The following is a 19,056-nucleotide window of genomic DNA, read 5'->3' on the forward strand; positions in this document are numbered from 1 at the left end:
TTATGGGAGTGTTCACAGGCAAGGAGCAGTGTGAGCCTGGGCGGGGGGGGGGGGGGGGGGCAGAGAGTAGGAGGCAGGGAGGCAGTTTCTTGGCTTCTCCCAGCATCCAGAGCCTTAACCCTATGCCATAAACTGACCCATCCCCTTCCCTCTCTGCTATCCCTTGTTGCTATGGTAACAGGGAGGCCGACTATGTAGCAAAGGAGGCTGGGCCAGCAGACCTGGCCTGTCTCCATGGAGACTGGGGAAGGGGGAGGGAAGTTGGCACATTTTTAAAGCTAAGTATTTGGACCCCAGGCTCATCTCCCCAACTCTGTCTCCTTCCTGGGAGAGCAAGAGAGAACCTGTCAATATATCTCCTCTCTCTCCTGACCCCTTGGCCTGCAGGAATGCGCCAGGACCATGGGGAAGGGGATGGAGAGACAGAGAAGCCTGGAGATGTCTGGGTCCCAAGAGATTCCAGGTTCTCTCCTCCTACTCTCCAGCTGGGTCAGGAAGCCCTTGATCCCCCACACCCCATGCCAGACACGCACTCCCTCCTCAGCACCACCCTGATGAGACTGATGACTGTGCATCGTGCTCTGCAGAAGTTGGGGGCGGGAGGGGGGAGGCGGGGGAGAAGACTTAGGAAGGTCACAGAAATGGACAGCGACAGGGGAACTCAGCACTAGAGACAGGCACACATAAGAGGAGAAATAGACACATGGTCCAGAACCAGAGAGAGGCAAATACAGATGGACAAAAGCAGAGACTGGCAAACACAGAGATGAGAAAATGGATGGAGGGAGACAGAGCAGCAGAAGTACCCAGTGAAGGTGATATGGACACAGGGACACAGACGTTTAGAAAATTGGAGACTCTCCCAGATAAAGACTGGAGAGACTCAGAGCAGAAATGTGGGTGGGGGTGAGGAGAGACCCCAGAGATGATCAGCAGTGTGGTATTGGGACTGAGACTGGGAGAGACTAGAAATGCCTGCAAATGTATTCTAGTCACTGGGCGGACTCCCAGTATGGCCCAAGGGCAGAGACATCGATTAGAGTTCAAGAGACATGTGGAGACAACAGAACCATTGAGACCCAAGCCCACTCTCACCCTTGTCCCTGAGGGCAAGTGCCTGACACAGAGGGGCTGAATGGAGATCGGGGGTGTGTGTGCTCTGTAGGTACCTTGGGGAGCGACCTGCCCACGTTTTACAAAGGCAGGCGCAGGGGAGACGCAGTGCTGCAGCCGGGCCGGTGCTGAACGGACAGCTCCCCGCTCTGGGCCACAGGGCCAGCCAGGGCCAGCCTCTCTCCCTCGCGCTGTCCCCGTTTGGCTTCGCTCACTGCTCTGGTCCGCTCCGGTCTCCCTCTAGTTTCCAATGGCTGCTTGTCTCTCACCTGTCTCCGCTCCACCTCCATCCCTGCTTCTCTCAGCCCCAATTCCCAGGTATCTTACCCTCCCTGTTTCATCTGTCTCCCTCCCGCCTATCCTTCTCGTGTCCTCCATTCTCCTTTCACCTCATCTGCCCCTACTCTCCTTCCCTATCTCTCTCTGCGCCCTTGTCTCTCCATACCTCCCCCCGCCCAATCTGGGTCTCTTCCCATTCCCCCCCCCCCCCCCGCCACTCCCCTCCTACTCGGCCTTGTTTTGGCTCTCGCTGTGTGACCTTCACTTGTCCTTTCTCAGCTGCAGTTTCCACAGAAACCTCCAGCAGGGCGGGGGAGGGCGAGACAGAAAACAGACCCACCCTTCTCCCTCTCTGCGGGGATTTATCCTTCCCTCTCTGGGGGGTCGGGGAGGTATATTTTCTGCAGACACACAGGGTCAGCACAGACGTTTGAAGACGGCCTCATGGATGTATGTACACACACATATGCGCATGATTACAAAGTTGCCAATGATCCCTGCCTAGGCACACACCACCACCACTGGGGCCCCCAGGCACCACCACTCTGAACAGTTCGCGTGCCCGCCCCTCCCCCAGCCCCAGCTGGTTTCTGTCTTTCTGTGTTTCCTGGTGTCTCCGCCTCCACAGATTCCCGCATCTCTCTCCATCTGTCTCCGGGTCTTTGTCGCAGCCTCCTTCTGTCCTGAGAGGTCAGTGGAGACGGGCCAGCTGCCGGGACCTGGGCTGACCTGCTGGCTGTGGGCAGGGCCAAGGATGGAGAGTGCAAGAGTGACCATCCAGTCTGGGTTTTGAGCAGACTCCCTGGGTGGTCCAAGCCTTTAATGCCCTCACGACCCCAGGAAATGAGCTCGGGGTATCCCCGTTTTGGGGGTTTTGTTCTTTTTTTTATTCCAACGGGAACTGGGGTGTGGCGGGGGAGGGATGAGGGCCCAACTGACCCGCTCCCTGGGGGGTATCTCATAGAAATTCCGAAGTTTCTCCCCCAAAAAAAGAGAGAAAAAAGAGGCGAGGGGCGCCAGGGGACACCCGTCTGCCCAGAGGCCCTCCTCCAGAAGTGGGGAGCTGCGTCAAGTCTTGGGAGCCTGAGCAGACCCAGGGTTTTCCTGGCAGACTGCTTCCTGCTTCCGGGGATAACCCCGTGGTCCCCGGCCCCTGGAGTCCTCAGTTCCTGCGCATCTCGTGTCCGCATGGGGGGCAGAGTGCGGGATCCGCCGCACACTCCGGTCACTCCAATAGGGGGCGCAGGCAGGCTCCGGAGCGGGCCTCAGACTTCACCGGGAACCCAAGGCAAAATCGTGGCGACCGGCCGCCAGGGCACAAGTTCAGTTCTTCGCTCGCAGGGGCGACGGGGCGGCCAGAGGCGAGGGCGGGTCCGTCCCTGCACCTGCACGTCCCATGGTCACTCGTGCTCGGCGAGCTCGCGCGGGCCAGGTCGCGGCCGTGGCGGACTGGCGGCCTCGGCGGGGGCTCCCAGGCCACGCGGGGGCGCGCCGGTCCCGGACGTCCGCAGCGCCTGGATGCGCCGGCACTCCTGGCAGACGCGCACGTGGGTGCAGGGGGTGGAGGCGAGGGGCCGGGCCCCGCCTGGCGGCCCCGGGTCGTCCAGGAGGCGCTGAGGGCCCCCGTGCGCGCCGCCCGCGTCCCCGCCCGCGCCGGCCGAGTAGAGCTTGCCGTTGCTGAGGCGCATCTCGCGGACGGCGCGCAAGGAGAGCAGGGCCCGGGTCGGGGCCCCCGGGCGCCGGCGCCGACGGGAACGAGACGTCTTGCGGCAGGACACGGCGTGCCGCAGCTCCTGCAGCATCTCCTGGCACACCGACACCTGCGGGCAGCGAGGGGGGTCACCGGCCCTCGCTCTCCTCGTCACCGCCCATTCGCCAGGCTCTGCTTCGGTCTCTCCCCTCCCCGCCACCCCCAGCTTCTCTCCACACCCCACTCCATCCCACCGGCTTTCCTCATCTTCCTCCCATCCCCACCCTCAGGCCTTTCTTCTCCTTTCCCTTCGCTCCTGGTTCCTTCCTCTCACCTCTCCACACTGTTCTTATGTGGGCTTCTTCCAGAATCTGCCCTTCACTTCCTCTCTCCTCTTTCCACTTGAAATTGTCTGACTCTAGTCCTTCCATGTCTTGCCTCTGGCTCACGCTATCATTATTGCTAGGCATATTTGTTGAGCACCTCTGGTGTGCCAGGCAGTTCTGGGCCGTGGATACAGCAGAGAACCAGACAGCAGTCCCTGCCCTTGTGGAGGTTATATTCCAGGGTGCAAATGCAAAAAGAAAAGAAAAATGCAAACCCAGGTGGTATGTGAGCCGATGTTGAGTGCTTTGAAGAAAAATAAAGTCCGAAAAAGAGGTGGGGCGTGTGGGTGGGGAGTGAGGCTGAATTTCAGCAAGGGGCTGTTAGGGAAACTCACTGAGAGGAGGTGTGCCCTGGAGCCTGGCCCAGAGCAGGCAGCCACTCAGCAGGACGAAGGTGCGAAGGTGCGGAGGGAGAGTGGCGCGATGCTCAGGAACCACGAGAATGGGGTGTGCAAGGGGGAGAGAGGTAGATGAGGTCAGAGAAGCAATGGGGGCCAGCTCATGGGAGGCCAGAGGACACCAGGATTTGGCTTTTCCTCTGAGGTGGAGGGAATCCAGTGGAGAGCTTGACGTAGGGGCTGTGCTCTCACAGGATCATGGGAAGTGAGTGCTGAGAATAGATTGTAGGGAGGCCAAGGGCAGGAGCAGGGAGGCACTGAGGGGCTGTGGAGGTGAGAAGGGGATGGATTCTGGGTTTAGTATCTTGAAGGTGGGGCCAGCAGGACTTGCCGAGATCAGAAAGAGGAAGGAGTGAAGGCAATGCCACATATTTTGACCTGAGCCAACAGAATGACCACGTTGCCTGGTGGGTGCGCAGGAACTCCATGTTGGATACTTGCCTTATGAGTGTCCGTTAGACATCCACGTGGAGATGTCAAGTACAAACCCTGGGTTCAGGGAGAGCTCCCTGTGAGATACACATTTGGAGACTAAGATAGGCAGCCCCCAACATCCCAGTCCCTGGTGTTCCCACCCTTGGGTAACCCCTCTGCCTTTGTGTCCGGGTTGCTGTATGACCAGAAGATGCTAGGTCAGCTGACATGCTGGGCTTCTGCCCGGCTCTCGGCTCACTCACCCAGGAAAGTCAGCTGCCATGCCATGGGCACTCACACAGCCCTGTGACGGCCCCTGTGTGAGGCACTGAGGCCTCCTGCCAGCTGCCATGTGCATGTGTGTATTAGTTGTGCTCTTTATTTTCTGTATCGTAGATGTTTTGACATCTTTAAAAGCTTGCTGATCGGGGAGAGACTGCCCTTCCCAGAGGGAGCCAATTCTTAGAGGTAGATAGCAAAGGACTAAGGGCCCACCTTCCACATGGCAACCAGCCAATCCCAAGTCCACTCCCCACCCACGCCCTTATCATCTGCCCTGCCTCACCCGGGACCAGGCACCAGACAACTGGAGACCACTCCTTTACCCAGAGCCGGCTGCCTTACCCAAACCAGCCGGTTCTAAGCTGCTGCCCTGCCCTGCCTTGTCTTCCTTCAGAAACCCCAGTAAGGGCTCTGGCCTAGTCTTGTGACATCCCCACCCCCACCTCCTTCTGCTTCTGCACAAACCCTGCTTCCCCATGTGGTCCTGTGTGGCATGGTGGGGCCCCTTCTCTTGGAAAATGTAATAAAAAAATTCCTTCAGTGGCATCGGATTCTCTGTGCCATCACTCAACCACCTCCATAAATTAAAATCCACAAGGACAGCCATGCATGCCCGGCTGGTGTGACTCCGTGTTGAGCGTCGACCTATAAACCAGGTCATGGTTCGATTTCTGGTTAGAGCACATGCACAGGGTTTCTGGCTCCATCCCCAGTAGGGCTGTGCAGGAGGCAGCCAATCAATGATTCTCTCTCATCACTGATGTTTCTATCTCTCTTCCCCTCTCTCTTCCTCTCTAGAATCGATACAAAGTTTTTGAAGCCACAGGGACATTTTGAGACAGAGCCATCCCAGAAGTGGCTCCTCCCGTCCAGCAGAGCGTTAGCTGACATCGTGTCCGTCCGTGACCTCAGCAGAGACCCTGGGCAGCCAGAATGACTTAGCTTAGCTGCTCCCAGTCCTCGACCCACAGAAATGAAATTGATGTTTGCTGTTTTAAGTTGCTGAGTTTGGGGGCAATTTGTCATATGGCAATAGAGAACTAACTCAGGAGTCCACAGCATGGAGGGTCTTACCATGAGGCTGGATGGGATCACCAACGAGAGAGGCAATTCCAGGCCCGCGCATGAGAATTCCCACAAAGCAGTGGTAGGGAGGTCGGAGGAAAGCGGGGAAGAGTGGGTTTTGAGGACAGAATGAAGGGCTGGGCTGAAGCCTATCGCTACCTCATGTGTGTTGAGGCCTGAGTTTTGGGCACTGGGTTTCAGCTGTGGAGGCCGCTGGTGACAAGAGTGGCTTCAGCAGAGGTGGGGGCAGCAGCTGGATTGCAGTGTGTCCAAGAGTGAATGGGAGGAGAGGAATTGGGAACAGCAGGGAGACACAAGTCTCAAGGCGTCAGGGAAGGGGAGGCGTGGCTGGAAGCCGGGAGGGGAAGTGGGCCTGAGAGGGTTTTTGAAGATGGGAGAAATGACAGCACATTTGTATGCTGCCGGCCGTGACCCAGTGAAGAGGGAACTGATGATGCGGAGGCAAGGAGAGAGCTGCTGGGGGTGTCCCAGGGAAGGCGAGAGGGAGGAGATGGGGCCATTTGGGGCCTTAGGAGCCTGGACCTTCACCTCCATGGCGTAATCTCAGGCCGTGGAGAAAGTAGGTGGCAGGCAGCTAGATGTGGAGGGGTCTCTGCACTTGCTCAGGAGAGCAGAAGCAAAGTCATCACCAACAGTGAGGACAGGAGGAGGGCTGGGCTGGCAGGGACAGGGAAGGTCCGAACAGGCCAGGAGGGCAGGGGGGCAGGGGCAGGAATGGTCTGGCGATGAAGGAGCGGGGCTGGCAGCACCCGAGGCCCCGGACTTAGAGGGAGGTCCATCAGCAACTCAGGCTCTTCAGCTGCATTCTCCTCACCTCTCTCCTGTTTCTTCTTGCTTGACCACCTCTGCCTCTCCCCACATCCTCTTGCTGTGCCCCTTCCCTCTCTTTCCCCGGCATCCTCATCGCTGCCTGGGCCCCTTCCTCCTGCCCTCCTCCTGCCTGTGGACTCTCCCCCCAAACTGCTCTCTCCTCTTCTCGACCTCCTCTACCCCTGACCTCCCCCAGGTCCCCTGACCTCCCTGGCCCCTCCTTTCGGCCTGTTTCCCCGAGTGGCCCCTAATGCTACCATCTTCATGTCCCTCCACCCTGGGCGCCACTGCTGCCCCACCCCCTCTGCCAAGCTCCTCACCTCTTCGGACTCTGCCGACCTCCGTGTGGACCATATAAACTCCATGACAGCCACGAAGACAGCAATGATGAGGCCACAGATAAGCACGACAAAAATGCCGCCAATGTTCTCCATGCCCAGACCTGGGGTCGGAGAGAGCCAGGGGTTGAACTGTGTGGGCACGGGGCAGCGAAGGGTCTCCCAGGGGGCACACTGCAGGTGGCTGACCTTTAGCGCGACGGTCCTCCTCCTTGGGGCACCTGCTGCCCTCCCACCACTTGCGCTTCAGGATCTCCAGCCGGTTGTTCTCTTGGAGCTGCAGGATGGCCAGCGTGATCTCGTCCCGGAACGGCGAGCCTGGGCAGCACACGGGACGAGCGGCCATGGGGCCTGAGCCCTGCCCGCCAGACCCCCACTGCTCCCTGCCTCCACCATGTCCCAGGGTCTGCCTGTACACCTCTGAGTCTGACCACTGCTCCCTTGCAACCATGCCTAACCACGCCCACTGCCCCCCCAGGTCAGACTGGCCGTGGTCCCTCCCTGCAGCCGCCTGTCATCCCCAGCCAGGCTCTTCTCCACTCAGCAGCCAGAGGGACAGGTTCAACAGTCAGAGCCCACCCCTCTCTCATATTTACAACTCTCCAGTGGCTCCTGGTTCTGTGGGGACAAAGTCCTCTCCTGGTCTACATAGTCCTAGCCGCTGGCCCGGCCACTGGCTCCACGACCCCCACGCCCTCAGCTCCCACCACACTGGCCTCCTGGCTGGTCCTCCAGAAGCCACACTCCCCTGCTCCCCCCCCCCCCGAAGCTTTCCCTCTGCCTGGATGTTCCTTCTCTCAGTTCAATGAGGGCTCTGCTCACGTGGTGCCTCCTCAAGGGTCTTCTCTAATGGATTTTATTTAACACGGCACCAAGCGCCCGTCTCCCTGTCAGTCCTTCCCCTTAATTTACTTCAGAGCAGTTGTCACCACCTGACATCACATTATAAAGCTGTGTTCACTGTTGGTTTGCTGTCTGTGGCCCTAGCAGAGAACAGGAGGGCGGAGCTTGCCAGCTCCCCACTGTGTTGTCCCAGCATTCAGCATCCAGCATATGCCTGCACACAGCCAGGCAAAAGACCCCAGCCACATCCCTCCCCTGCACAGCCCAACCCTGGGCCACCTGTCTCCTTAAACCACTCTTGGGCCCCAAACACCCCACGCCTACCCTCTCATTTCTTCACTCACTGCAATCCTCCTTGAGCATCGGCCAGTGCCAGGAACTCGGGATATGGGCGAGTGGGCTGCTTAGTATTTATGGGGCACCTACTATGTGCCAGAACCTTGGTTTACAGAAATGTATTCACGCCTCACAGTGATCCTGTGAGGCAGGTATTACCAGCCCCAGGGCAGGTGACACTGAAGCTGAGTTGGGGGGGAGGGGCAGGAGGAGAGGTATTTGAATCCAGGTCAGTGACTCCAGAGCTTGTCCCCACAAAGCACCAGGCCACACTGCTTGCCTGGCATGCACCGATGCTGCTGCGAAGCCGCTGAGATTTGGGTGTATGTGTAATATGTGACTATTGCAGCAGTCAGCAGCACATGAAAAGGTTTAAAAGCTAAAATGCCCACATTTGGTGGCAATATTGGTGGGAAGCTTCCAGCACTGAGCTCTGGAAAACCATGTCTAAGTCTTGCTGGCCGATCCACCCATTCTTCAATCCTCCCTCCGCCCCCACCACCCAGCCAGCAGTATCCATCAGCCGTTTTCTGAGCACCTGTTCTGAGCCAGGCTGTGGGTTTGGTGCAGAGAATCTGAAGTAACGAAACCAGGTCCTCACCCTCGAGGGGCCCTGGAGCCATGTGGGAAGGCGCCAACCTTCTGCCATGTGCTGTCCTGCACAGCCTCCCGCACTCCCTGAAGCTCTGCGGGGCTGGAACGATTGCTCCGAGGCCCGTTTTTGCAGGCTGAGGGCACAGAGGCTCAGGAAGGTGATGTTACCTGCCCAAGGCCCCACAGCCAGGAGGCCCCACAGCAGACCCAGCCTGTGCCCTGCCTGCTTCCAAGTCCCAGCCGCCGCCACATACCCAGCGGCATGCCGATGCCGTAGCCCTTGGTGTCGAGGAGGCCCCCGATCTGGGTGAGGTTGCAGTTGAGGCGCCGGTGGTATTCGTTCATGGTGGACTCGAGCAGGAAGGCATAGCGAGAGTTGAGGACCCGGGCGATGCCCTCCTCCGTGCTCTTGACAAACACGCTGGGCTGCTTCGATTGCATGTAGTTCCACATGCGCTGGTACGTCTGGTACCGTGAATTCTGGGCAGAGTGGCATAAGGGGGAGAGGTGAGGGGCTTCCCACCCGCTGCCCTTCCCCTGAACCATGTGCCCTGCCCTCCAGCAAGTCTCCCTCAACCCGAGAGAGAGCGAGGAGAGCAGAGGAAAACAGAGGAGAAACCAGATGGACAGACTGCTCAAAGCGTGGTCTAAGACACCCCACACCCCCAGTCCAGTGAGACCTCAAGGACCAAAGTCTTTGGAAGAAGGGGCCACGGTCTATTTTTCAACACCAGCCTTGGCTTCCCCAGTGCTCACAGGCCTTACTCAGAGAGCCTGGGAGTAGATGCTCAACCCTCAAATCTACCCAGGGCCCAGTCTGGTTCAGGAAGACCTGGTCCATGCTGAATAGGACAGCTTACGGTGGGAACCTTTTGGGAATGACTACTCCTGCCCCAATCCCCTGACGCCCGACCTCCTGCACCCACCTCTCCCTCTTTGATCTAAGGCCCAGACTCTGCTCTTCCTTGGTACCCCACAGACCCTGCCCCCTGGCTCGGCCACCTCCCAACCCTATTTCAATGACCACCCACCTGAGAAACCTGGGAATTCAAACCACCCCTCCTCCTTCTGCTTACCCCCTCTGCCAGCGGCCACTGCCCAACTCCAGTCTTCTCTCCAACCCACTTGTCTACCCCCATCTGCTCCAGAGGGAACGTGCAGCTTTTATAGGGGTCACCCCTCAATCATTCTCACATCCTCTCTTATAGGGTCCAATCTCAGCCCTACCCTGGCATTCTGCCTCTGTAGTCTCTCACCCAAATCTCCTCGCCAGGCTTGCTTTCCTTTTGGTTTCTTCCCACCACCCAAGACACATTGAAAGGGCTTTCCCTCTTTTCTGCTGGCCCATTTTGCCAGGCAGGCCTGACCCTAGCGGCCTCCAGCACCACCTTGGCCTGTCCAGCACTGATCTGACATCAGATCCCACACCTGCTTCCTTTCCCCTATTCCTTGGGTGAAAGTCCAGTTTCCCCAGCCAGACAGCAGACTCCTCACGAGAGTACAAGTGTGTCCTCTGCTCCCTGGCCTCCCCGACCTCCAGGACAATCAGGTCCTCTGACCCAAGAGGCCCCGCCCAGCCCCACTCTGAGCTGCTATGCATGGTGGGGACCCCAACACCAAGCCCAGACAGCTTCGGGAGCCCACCTGGAAGAAGGTCATGGTGGAGCCAGCGTGGATGGTGCCATACTCAATGTTGGTCTGATCTGCCAGGTCGTCAGCCGACTCCACGGGCACCTCCATGCGCTGCACGGTGAGGAAGGCGGCCAGGTTGGCCGTGTAGGAGGAGATGATGATCAAGGTGAAGGCCCACCTGAGGGGGGGGGAGGGGTGAGCTACAAGCTGGAGCCACCCTGCCATCCTGCCCGTGGCCATGGGGCCCCAATGGTGGTGCCCCTCAGGGACCTGGCAGCTAGAAGGCTCAGTGGCTGCTGCTTAGTGGGAGACTGGGGGCCTTGATTCTGGAGCCAGACTCTCCAGGTTTAAATAGCGCTTCCAGAGACTCCCCCTTCCAGATGCAGGAGAATAAGGTGGTCTGGGAGTATTCTCCCAGCAAGAAAATCCAGAAAACTAGACAGAATATACAAAACCAATTACCGTAAATACATAGGACAACAGGCCCCACAGGACTGTGATCCCTGAGGGAAAATAAACAAATGAAGCGAGCCTTGTCACTGCCAAGGCTGCTAGGTGGATTTAATCACAGACCGCAGTGCCAGGAAGGAAGGAAAGCCCAGTCTGGCAGTCTCGCTGAATTGTGGAGATGGAGATCAGAAATCAAGACGGCTGGGATTTGCGGGATAGAGAGCCCAAGGGGAAAGCTACACAGAGAGGGTTCCAGAAGTCTCACGGGGTTCCCTTGAGTCCTTGGCTGAATATCAGTCTACACACAGGGTGAAATTCCAGCAGCCCGAAAGAACAACTTTCAAAGAGAGAACAATTCCCAGGGCTGCAAATCTTTTGAGCACCCTCCAGCCAGAGTCCAGAGATCTCGCTGGATTCATGAGACATTCAGAAGAGACCCCAAAGGACAACACATTAGAAACAGAGTCACCTTAGCTCTAGAATAAAGGCCACGTTAGACCTGCACCAAAAGAACAGGCCTGGAAAGGATAAAAATAATCTAAAAGTGACTTAACTGCCTGCCAGGAAAAGTCCAAGACTTGTTTAAAGTGTACTTTCAACAATGTAAACAATGTAAAATTCACAACGTGTGTCATCCAATAAAAAAAATTACCAACTAGCCCTGGCTCGGTCGCTCAGTTGGAGCATCATCTCATGCACCAAGGTTACAGGTTTGCTCCTTGGTCGAGGTGTGTATGGGGGCAACTGGTTGATGATGTTTCTCATATCAATGTTTCTCTCTCTCTCTCTCTCTCTCTCTCTCTCTCTCTCTCTCTCTCTCTCTCTCTCTCTCTCTCTCTCTCTCTCTCTCTTCGGGTGAGGCTTTAAAAAATTACCAGATATACAAAAGCAAAGGAAACTGTAACCAAGAGTAAAATCACTCAATTGAAAAAGAACCAGGATTGACAGAGATGACAAGGACATTAAACAGCTTTTATAAAAATGTTCAGAATGCTCAAGGATATAAATATAAACATGAACATAATGCAGAGAAAGGTGGGAGATATAAAACAGAAGTGAGTGGGACATCTAGAAATGAAATATATGACACCTAAGATGAAAATTTTAGTGGAAGGGATTACACAGATTAGATGCTGCAGCAAAAAGGAATAGAGAATTGGAAGAATGTGAAAGAATCTATCCAAAACGAAGCACAGAAAGGAAAAACTGACTGAAAATGAGCATGGAGCCTGAGTGGCCTGAGGAATGATATCAAGTGACCTTACATATGTGGCTAGAGTCCCAGAAAGAGGAGAGACAAGGAATAACAGAAAAAATATATATTTGAAGAAGTAATGGCCAATTTTTTTTTTCAAATTTCATGGAAAAAAAAAAAAGCTGCAGATTTAAGAAGCTCAGTAAACCCTCGTAGAATAAAGAGACATACACACAAAACACATCAAGGCACATTATAAGTAACTAGAGACCTGGTGCACGAAATTCGTGCATAGGGATGTGTGTCCCTCAGCCCAGCCTACACCCTCTCCAATCTGGGATCCCACAATCTAGGACTGCTGGCCCCCAATTGCTCACCTGCCTGCCTTCTTGATTTCCCCTAACCACTCACCTACCAGCCTGATTGATGCCTAACTGCTCTCCTGCCAGCCTGATTGCCCCTAACTGCCCACCCCTGCAGGCCTGGTCCTCCCAACTGCTCTCCCTTGCAGGCCTGGGTCCCCCCCCTCCAACTGCCCTTCCTTGCAGGCCTGGTTGCCCCAAAATTCCCTCCTCTGCTGGCCTGGTCACCCCTAACTGCCTTCCCCTGCAGACTTGATCACCCATAATTGCCCTCCCTTGCAGGCTTGGTCCTTTCCTCTGCTGGCCATCTTGTGGCAGCTATCTTGTGTCCACATGGGGGCAGCCATCTTGTGTGTTGGGGTGATGGCCAATTTGCATATTACTCTTTTATTATATAGGATTGCCAAAAACCAGTGATAAAGAAAACATCTAAAAAGCAGCCATGAGTGGAGAAATATATTACACACCAAGAATCAAAGATAAGTGTAACAGGCTTCTTGTCAGGAAGTGTGCAAGCCAGAAGGCAATGCCACAACATGCTGAAAGGAAAACAACCTGCTAACCTAGAATTCTATGTTCAGGAAAAAGACTTTTCAAAGAATAAAACACACTAGTGAATTTTTCATGCAAATAAAAACTTGGAGAACTAACTGCTAGCAGACCTGCACTTAAGAAATGTTAAAGGGCCAAAACCGGTTTGGCTTAGTGGTAGAGCGTCGGTCTGTGGACTGAAAGGTCCCGGGTTCGATTCTGGTCAAGGGCATGTACCTTGGTTGCAGGCACATCCTCTGTGGGGGGTGTGCAGGAGGCAGCTGGTTGATGTTTCTCTCTCATCGACGTTTCTAGCTCTCTATCTCTCTCCCTTCCTCTCTGTAAAAAATCAATAAAATAAAAAAATAAAAAGAAATGTTAAAGGAAGTTCTTCAGGTAAAAGGAAAATATTGTACTACCGTAGATGGAAATCTGGAAGTACATAAAGGCATGAAGAGCATCAGAAATGGTAGATGTGTGGGTAAATATAAAATACATATTCCTGCTGAAACTGGTTTGGCTCAGTGGAGAGAGTGTCGGTCTGCGGACTGAAGGGTCTCAGATTCGATTCCGGTCAAGGGCATGTACATTAGTTGCAGGCACATCCCCAGTGGGGGGTGTGCAGGAGGCAGCTGGTTGATATTTCTCTTTCTTTGATGTTTCTAGCTCTTTATCCCTCTCCCTTCCTCTCTGTAAAAAATCAATAATATATATATATATATATATATATATATATATATATATATATATTAAGACATATTCCTCATTTTAAAATTTTCTCTAAAAGACATTTATAGTTAAAGTAAACACACACAACTAATGTACTGGGGGTTTGCAAAGTAAGTAGAAGTAAAAACATGACAATGGTAGCTCAGAGGATGAGAGGTGGTTAAGGAAGGAAGTACATTGTTTTAAGGGTCTGACATCTTCTGTAAAGTGGTATAATGTTACCTGATAGTACTTTGAAATAATAAAAGATGCATATAGTAAACCCAGAGCAATTACAAAGAAAAATAAAACAAAGAAGTATAATAAGTCAAAAGCAGGCATAAAGCAAAATTTTAAAAATCTCAGTAAATCCAAAAGCAGGGAGGAAGAAGAGAGAAATGGGAACAAAGAACAGATGGGACAAATAGAAGAAAAACAGTAAGCTGGCAGATTTAAACCTGACCATACCAACAATTAGAAGAAAGGTCTCAATCAGGGGTTGGCAAGCTATGGCCCACAGGCCAAATATGGCTTGCCATCTGTTTTGGTACACAGGCTAAGAATGGTTTTCACATTTTAAAATAATTTAAAAGACAGCGAAAGAAGGGTCATATATCATGACACATGACATATAAAATCCAAATTGTAGTGTCAGTGTCCATAAATAAAGATTTATTGGAACACAGCCATACTCACTCATTTGTGTATTGTCTAAGGCTGCTTTCACGCTGTAATCAGAGTTGAGTAGTTACCATAGAGACTGCATGGCCAGCAAAGCCTAAAATATTTAGTATCTGGCCTGATAAAGAAAAAGTTTGCCAATCCCTGCTCCAAGGCCTAAATATAATACATAGGGAGGTTGGAAGTGACAGGATGGGGAAAAGATATACTGTGCAAATACTAAGCATAAGAAAGCATAGCTATATCAATATTAAAGGTAACTTCAGAACAAGGATTGTTACCAGGAATAAACAGGGACATTATAATGAGAAAGAGACCAATTCATCATTGTTATATCTAACAATCCTAAACACTTACACATCTACTTAGAGAGCTTCAAAATTCATGAAGCAAAAACTGATACAACTAAAAAGAAAAATAGATGCAATTTCTCCACAATTACAGGTGGAGATTTCAACACGCCTCTCTCAATAACTGCCAGAACAAGTAGACAGAAAATCAGCAAGGATGCAGACGGCTTGAATAATGCTATCAGCCTACTGGCCTTGACTGCCATTTACAGAACACTGCCCTGCCAACAGCACTTTCTATGCAAGTGCACACAGAATAGCTACCAGGAAAGATGGTATGTGAAGCCACAAAATAAGTCTCAATAAATTTCAAAGGAGTAAAATCCTACAGAGAGTGTTCTCTAACCACAATGGAACGAAACTAGAAATCAATAATAGAGCTCTGGAAAATCCCCAAATCTGGCTCCATCACTGCCTAGCTGCGTAAGCCGGGACTCAACAGTGAGGTAAGTACAACTGTGGGCCCCTCCTCACAGGGCTGTTGAGTTACATCTGCACAAGTGTGTGCTCTCACTGTCCTGGTGACTAAGAACTGACTCGGGAAAAGAGGTGCCCACTAACCTGCCTACGGGACCCAAGGGCAGTCAGTCTTTCTTATCTAGCCCTCTCTGTCCTACTACCTGGGAGAGAGGCCAGGCTTCCAGCAGATGGTACAGCTCTGTGAGGCCTGAGAGGGTCTCCCAGACCACACCTCCTCCAGCAAATAATATTGAAAACAGCGCTGGCCTAGTTGGTTGGGCCTAGGTTGCTGGTTTGATTCCAGGTCAGGGCATATGCCCTGGTTGCCGGCTTGACGCCCCCATCCCTATAGAAGGCAGCAAATCGATGTTGCGCTCTCACATCAGTGTTTCTCCCTCTTCCTTCCTCTCTAAAAATCAATAAACTATTCTTTAAAAATTAATAATAATAATAATGAAAACAACAGCTGCTCTTTGCTGAGCACACTTGCACAGCACTGTGCGGGACCGGGACCTTGGGTGGAGAGGAGGATAGGAGAGGAATAATACAGCCTCCTGCAAACCAAAACCAAAACCCAGCACACACAGACCCAGTCTGATACCTCCTCTCTGAATTCAACTCCCTCCAAACCTACCCCCACAGGGCAATGTTGTCATTCATGTAAGACAAAATTATTTAGTGCCCAGCAGACACCAGGACCAATTAGACCCTGAAAATACAGCGTGGCTGACTGGTGGTGGGATGGGAGTGGGCGAGAAGGGGTCACTCACTGAGACAGAGCAGGGGAGTTTGATTTCGGAGTAAGGATGTGAGCTATGTTTTGGACAAGTTGAGTCTTAAGGGGGCCATCGGGCACCCAAGCGGAGGTGGGTAATATGGCCCCAGAAGCACAGGGCAGTGGTCCCTCCGAGGAAGGTCCTTGTTTAGGTGTGGAGCACTCTGGTGGTCGAAATGACGGAGGGGGGCCCCTGGTGTCAGTGGCAGAGACCAGGTGTCTGACAATGCAGCCCAGTCTCCACAACAGGGAAAACCCAGCCTGTGCTTATCAGAACCTCCTTGGTACATAAAAACCAAAGTATTTTTACATGGTTACAATAGAAACTGAGATTTCTAAATTTGTAAAAAATCCTCACTCAAGGATATTTTTCCATTGATTTTTTGAGAGAGTGGATGGGAAGGGGAGAGACACAGAGAGAGAAACATCAACCAGTTGCCTCCCACATGAGCCTCAACCAAGGCACGTGCCCTTGATTGGAATCGAACCCGGGACCTTCCAGTTTGTAGGCTATGCTCTATCCCCTGAGCCAAACCGGGTAGGGTTAAATTGAAATTTCTAGAAATGCACCTATTACTTAAATTGAGGAAGAACTTGGTGCTGCTTTATTTGAAACTTTGTCAAGAACTGCTCACCATTTTGGGAAATTGCATCCCTGACAGCACAGCCCTGCTCGTGGTACCTGAGTCACCAAGTCAAGACACTGGGACCAGCTGCATCCATAAACCGCCACCTTCTCGTTTCTATTTGTACAAACGCACCCATTCACCGACTATTTCAGTGTCAGCTCAGGTGTTGACATAATTCTGTTACATGGCCTCACTTCTGTGACTACACATGCGCATTACACGTAGGCACCTGACTGCTGCAGCCAGTCTTCTAGCATCGTCTGACCCAGGCAATTACACACTGCTAGCCGGCTGTTTTTTCATAAATCACTTCCCCCTTTCCCCTTCTGTGTTACAATTAGGACGTTTTATTTGGTTAATCACACATATAGGTAGATAGATTACCCTTGAAATTCATTGGGGAGGGGAGGGGAAAGGGGGTGTTAGAGAACATTTGTTGTAAACAGGGCATTACTGATGAGGAGGGAGGAAACCCGTGAGATGCAAGGGTGAAATGAACAGGTTCCAGAGACGCAGATGGAAACTGGAAGGAATCAGCGAACGGTTTTTAGGAGGAAGATGGCGAAGAGGGGGTATTGGACATATCAATAAAGGGTCCTGTGTGACCCCGGTGGAAATCCAGATACAGCTAGAGCTGAAGTTTGGGGGCTTCTTGCCAAGAGGGCATGAGGAAAAGGCATCTGGACCCGGGGAGGAGCTGAGGACAATGGCACAGGAGCAGCCAAAGACACACCCGGGAGCCTACCTACGTGGACTGATGAGGAAATAGGAAAGAGGAAGGTCCAAGGACTCACGTCCTGGGAGTGACCGCAGGAGAGCCTGACCACTGATTCAGCTCAGAAACTGACTTCCGAGGTGGAGCTCTGCTGAATGCTGATCAGCCCTTGGGTGTGGCCATAGGTGGCTGTGGCCCCACCAGACATGTGACGAGGAGCCCCGGCAGCAGGTCCTGGCCCAGTTGCCGCTATATTGAGGTGGCAGCCAAGTCTGACAGGGTACTGGCACCCACGCCGACCACCCCACCACTGGCCCTGCCTGCCCAACCATCGGGCCGGGTCACTTTTGAAGATTAATAACTAAACTACCTATTGAAACATCTTTTGAACAAGCCAATGTGTGGGAGGACTCAGGGTGAAATGAGAGTGAGCCAGGTCAAAGGTCCCAGGGAGGGAAGGTGTGACCGGGAGCTTCCTGGGGACAGCGATGGGCAGGAGCAGGGACTGCCCAGCTGGAGAAGCCAAAATGGACAGCAAAGAGGAGGTCCCTGATTGCCCACCAGACGTGGGACGAGGTCTCACGCCCTCTCAGTCACCTCCTCACACACGTGCCTCCCCAGGCCTGTTGAGTGCGCTCTCTCTCTGTGACATGGAAGCCTCTGTTTCAGCCTCTAAGGCTCAGCCTGTCACCTCCTCAGACGGGCCTCCGAGCCGAGCATCCCGCTCTCTACTGCTCTCTCCCTGCATGGGGTTTGGCTCCTCACTACCACAGCGTGCGTGCATCTCATGCGTCACTACTCTGAAAGTGTTAATGAATTTCCCTCGGGGTGCACTGTACGCAGAAGGAAGTCCCCCTCGCAAGATGTCTACACCCCAATCCCTGGAGCTTGTATGTTCCCTCACAGTGTAAATGGGTCTTTGCAGATGTGATGAAGTCAAGGGTCTGGAGATGGAGACATAACCCTGGATTAGCCAGGCGGGCCCAATGAAATCTCAGCGGAAGGAGGAGGTCAGAGACAGAAAGAGAGACTTGATGACGTTGGCTCTGGCTTTGAAGATGAAGGCAGGGGTCACGGGCCAAAGCCTGCAGGTGGCTCCTAAACGCTAGAAAAGGCAAGGAGATGGGCTCTCCCCGGAGCCTCCAGAAGAACTGGCCTGTAGACACCTTGATTTTAGTCAGTGAGATCCATTTCAAACTGCTGACCTCCAGAACCTTATGTTGCTTTAAGCCATTACATTTGTGATTTTTGCAGGAGCACTAGGAAACAGATACAGAGTAGAAGACTTGAAATGAAGCAAATTCCAAAAGGCTGGGAAAAAGCCATCAGTACTCAAAAGTTTCACAGCCAGTGAAATGGCAAACAAGACCATGTGGCAGTTAGTCCCTCTTAGTTGGGAGAGAGAAACACCTGCTACCATTACAGTTACTCTTGAATTAAACAAGTTGGGAATTAGACAATATCTTTGACACATACTCTTGGCATGAAATACGACGTCCCTTGTGTTTATGTATCTGTTTACTTGTTGACTTTTTTTTTTTTTTTTACAGGGGAAGAGAGAGTGATAGAGAGTTAGAAACATTGATGAGAATCCATCAGCTGCCTCTTGCACATCCCCTACTTGGGATGTGTCTGCAACCAAGGTACTTGCCCTTGACTGGAATTGAACCCGGGACCTTTCAGTCCACAGGCCAATGCTCTATCCACTGAGCCAAACTGGTCTCAGCTGTTTACTTGTTTATTCTCAGCTCCTCTGCCTCTCAAGGGCTGATTCTTCACCTGGCCCAGTGATTGTGCAGGAATTCTGACTGACAGGAGGTGAGGAAGAGGCACTCTGTGAGAAGGCCTGATGCCTGGGACTGACCTGGAGGAGTCACTAGCAGTCTAGGGAGCAGGCTGGGCTCAGGCAGCTCAAGGGCTGGCTGGTGTGAGTGGAACCAGGGCTTGCTTGGCCCTGCCCAGCCCTGCCTCTAGCCAAATGCATGCTCTATAGTAAATCA

At 53.1% G+C, this 19,056-nt stretch overlaps 2 protein-coding genes across 22 annotated transcripts in view; one reads left to right on the forward strand and one right to left on the reverse strand.

The window, feature by feature from the left end:
• Positions 1-19,056, forward strand: part of LOC118702294 (carcinoembryonic antigen-related cell adhesion molecule 1) — an 813,263-nt gene that overhangs the window by 297,426 nt on the left and 496,781 nt on the right. The gene's annotated exons all lie outside the window — the stretch shown is intronic.
• Positions 2,256-19,056, reverse strand: part of GRIK5 (glutamate ionotropic receptor kainate type subunit 5) — a 55,857-nt gene continuing 39,056 nt past the window's right edge. For all 6 annotated transcript variants that reach the window (XM_036408124.2, XM_036408122.2, XM_036408123.2 and 3 more), the window contains 5 exons: positions 10,214-10,379; positions 8,824-9,049; positions 6,986-7,114; positions 6,779-6,900; positions 2,256-3,212 (listed from right to left, as the gene is read on the reverse strand). In XM_036408124.2, the coding sequence (XP_036264017.1) occupies positions 2,793-3,212; positions 6,779-6,900; positions 6,986-7,114; positions 8,824-9,049; positions 10,214-10,379 (1,063 nt within the window). In that variant the 3' untranslated portion in view covers positions 2,256-2,792. The remainder of the gene's footprint in view (positions 3,213-6,778; positions 6,901-6,985; positions 7,115-8,823; positions 9,050-10,213; positions 10,380-19,056) is intronic.

The sequence above is a fragment of the Pipistrellus kuhlii genome, unplaced genomic scaffold (assembly GCF_014108245.1).
Source record: "Pipistrellus kuhlii isolate mPipKuh1 unplaced genomic scaffold, mPipKuh1.p scaffold_m20_p_38, whole genome shotgun sequence".
In the NCBI taxonomy this organism is placed as follows: domain Eukaryota; kingdom Metazoa; phylum Chordata; class Mammalia; order Chiroptera; family Vespertilionidae; genus Pipistrellus; species Pipistrellus kuhlii.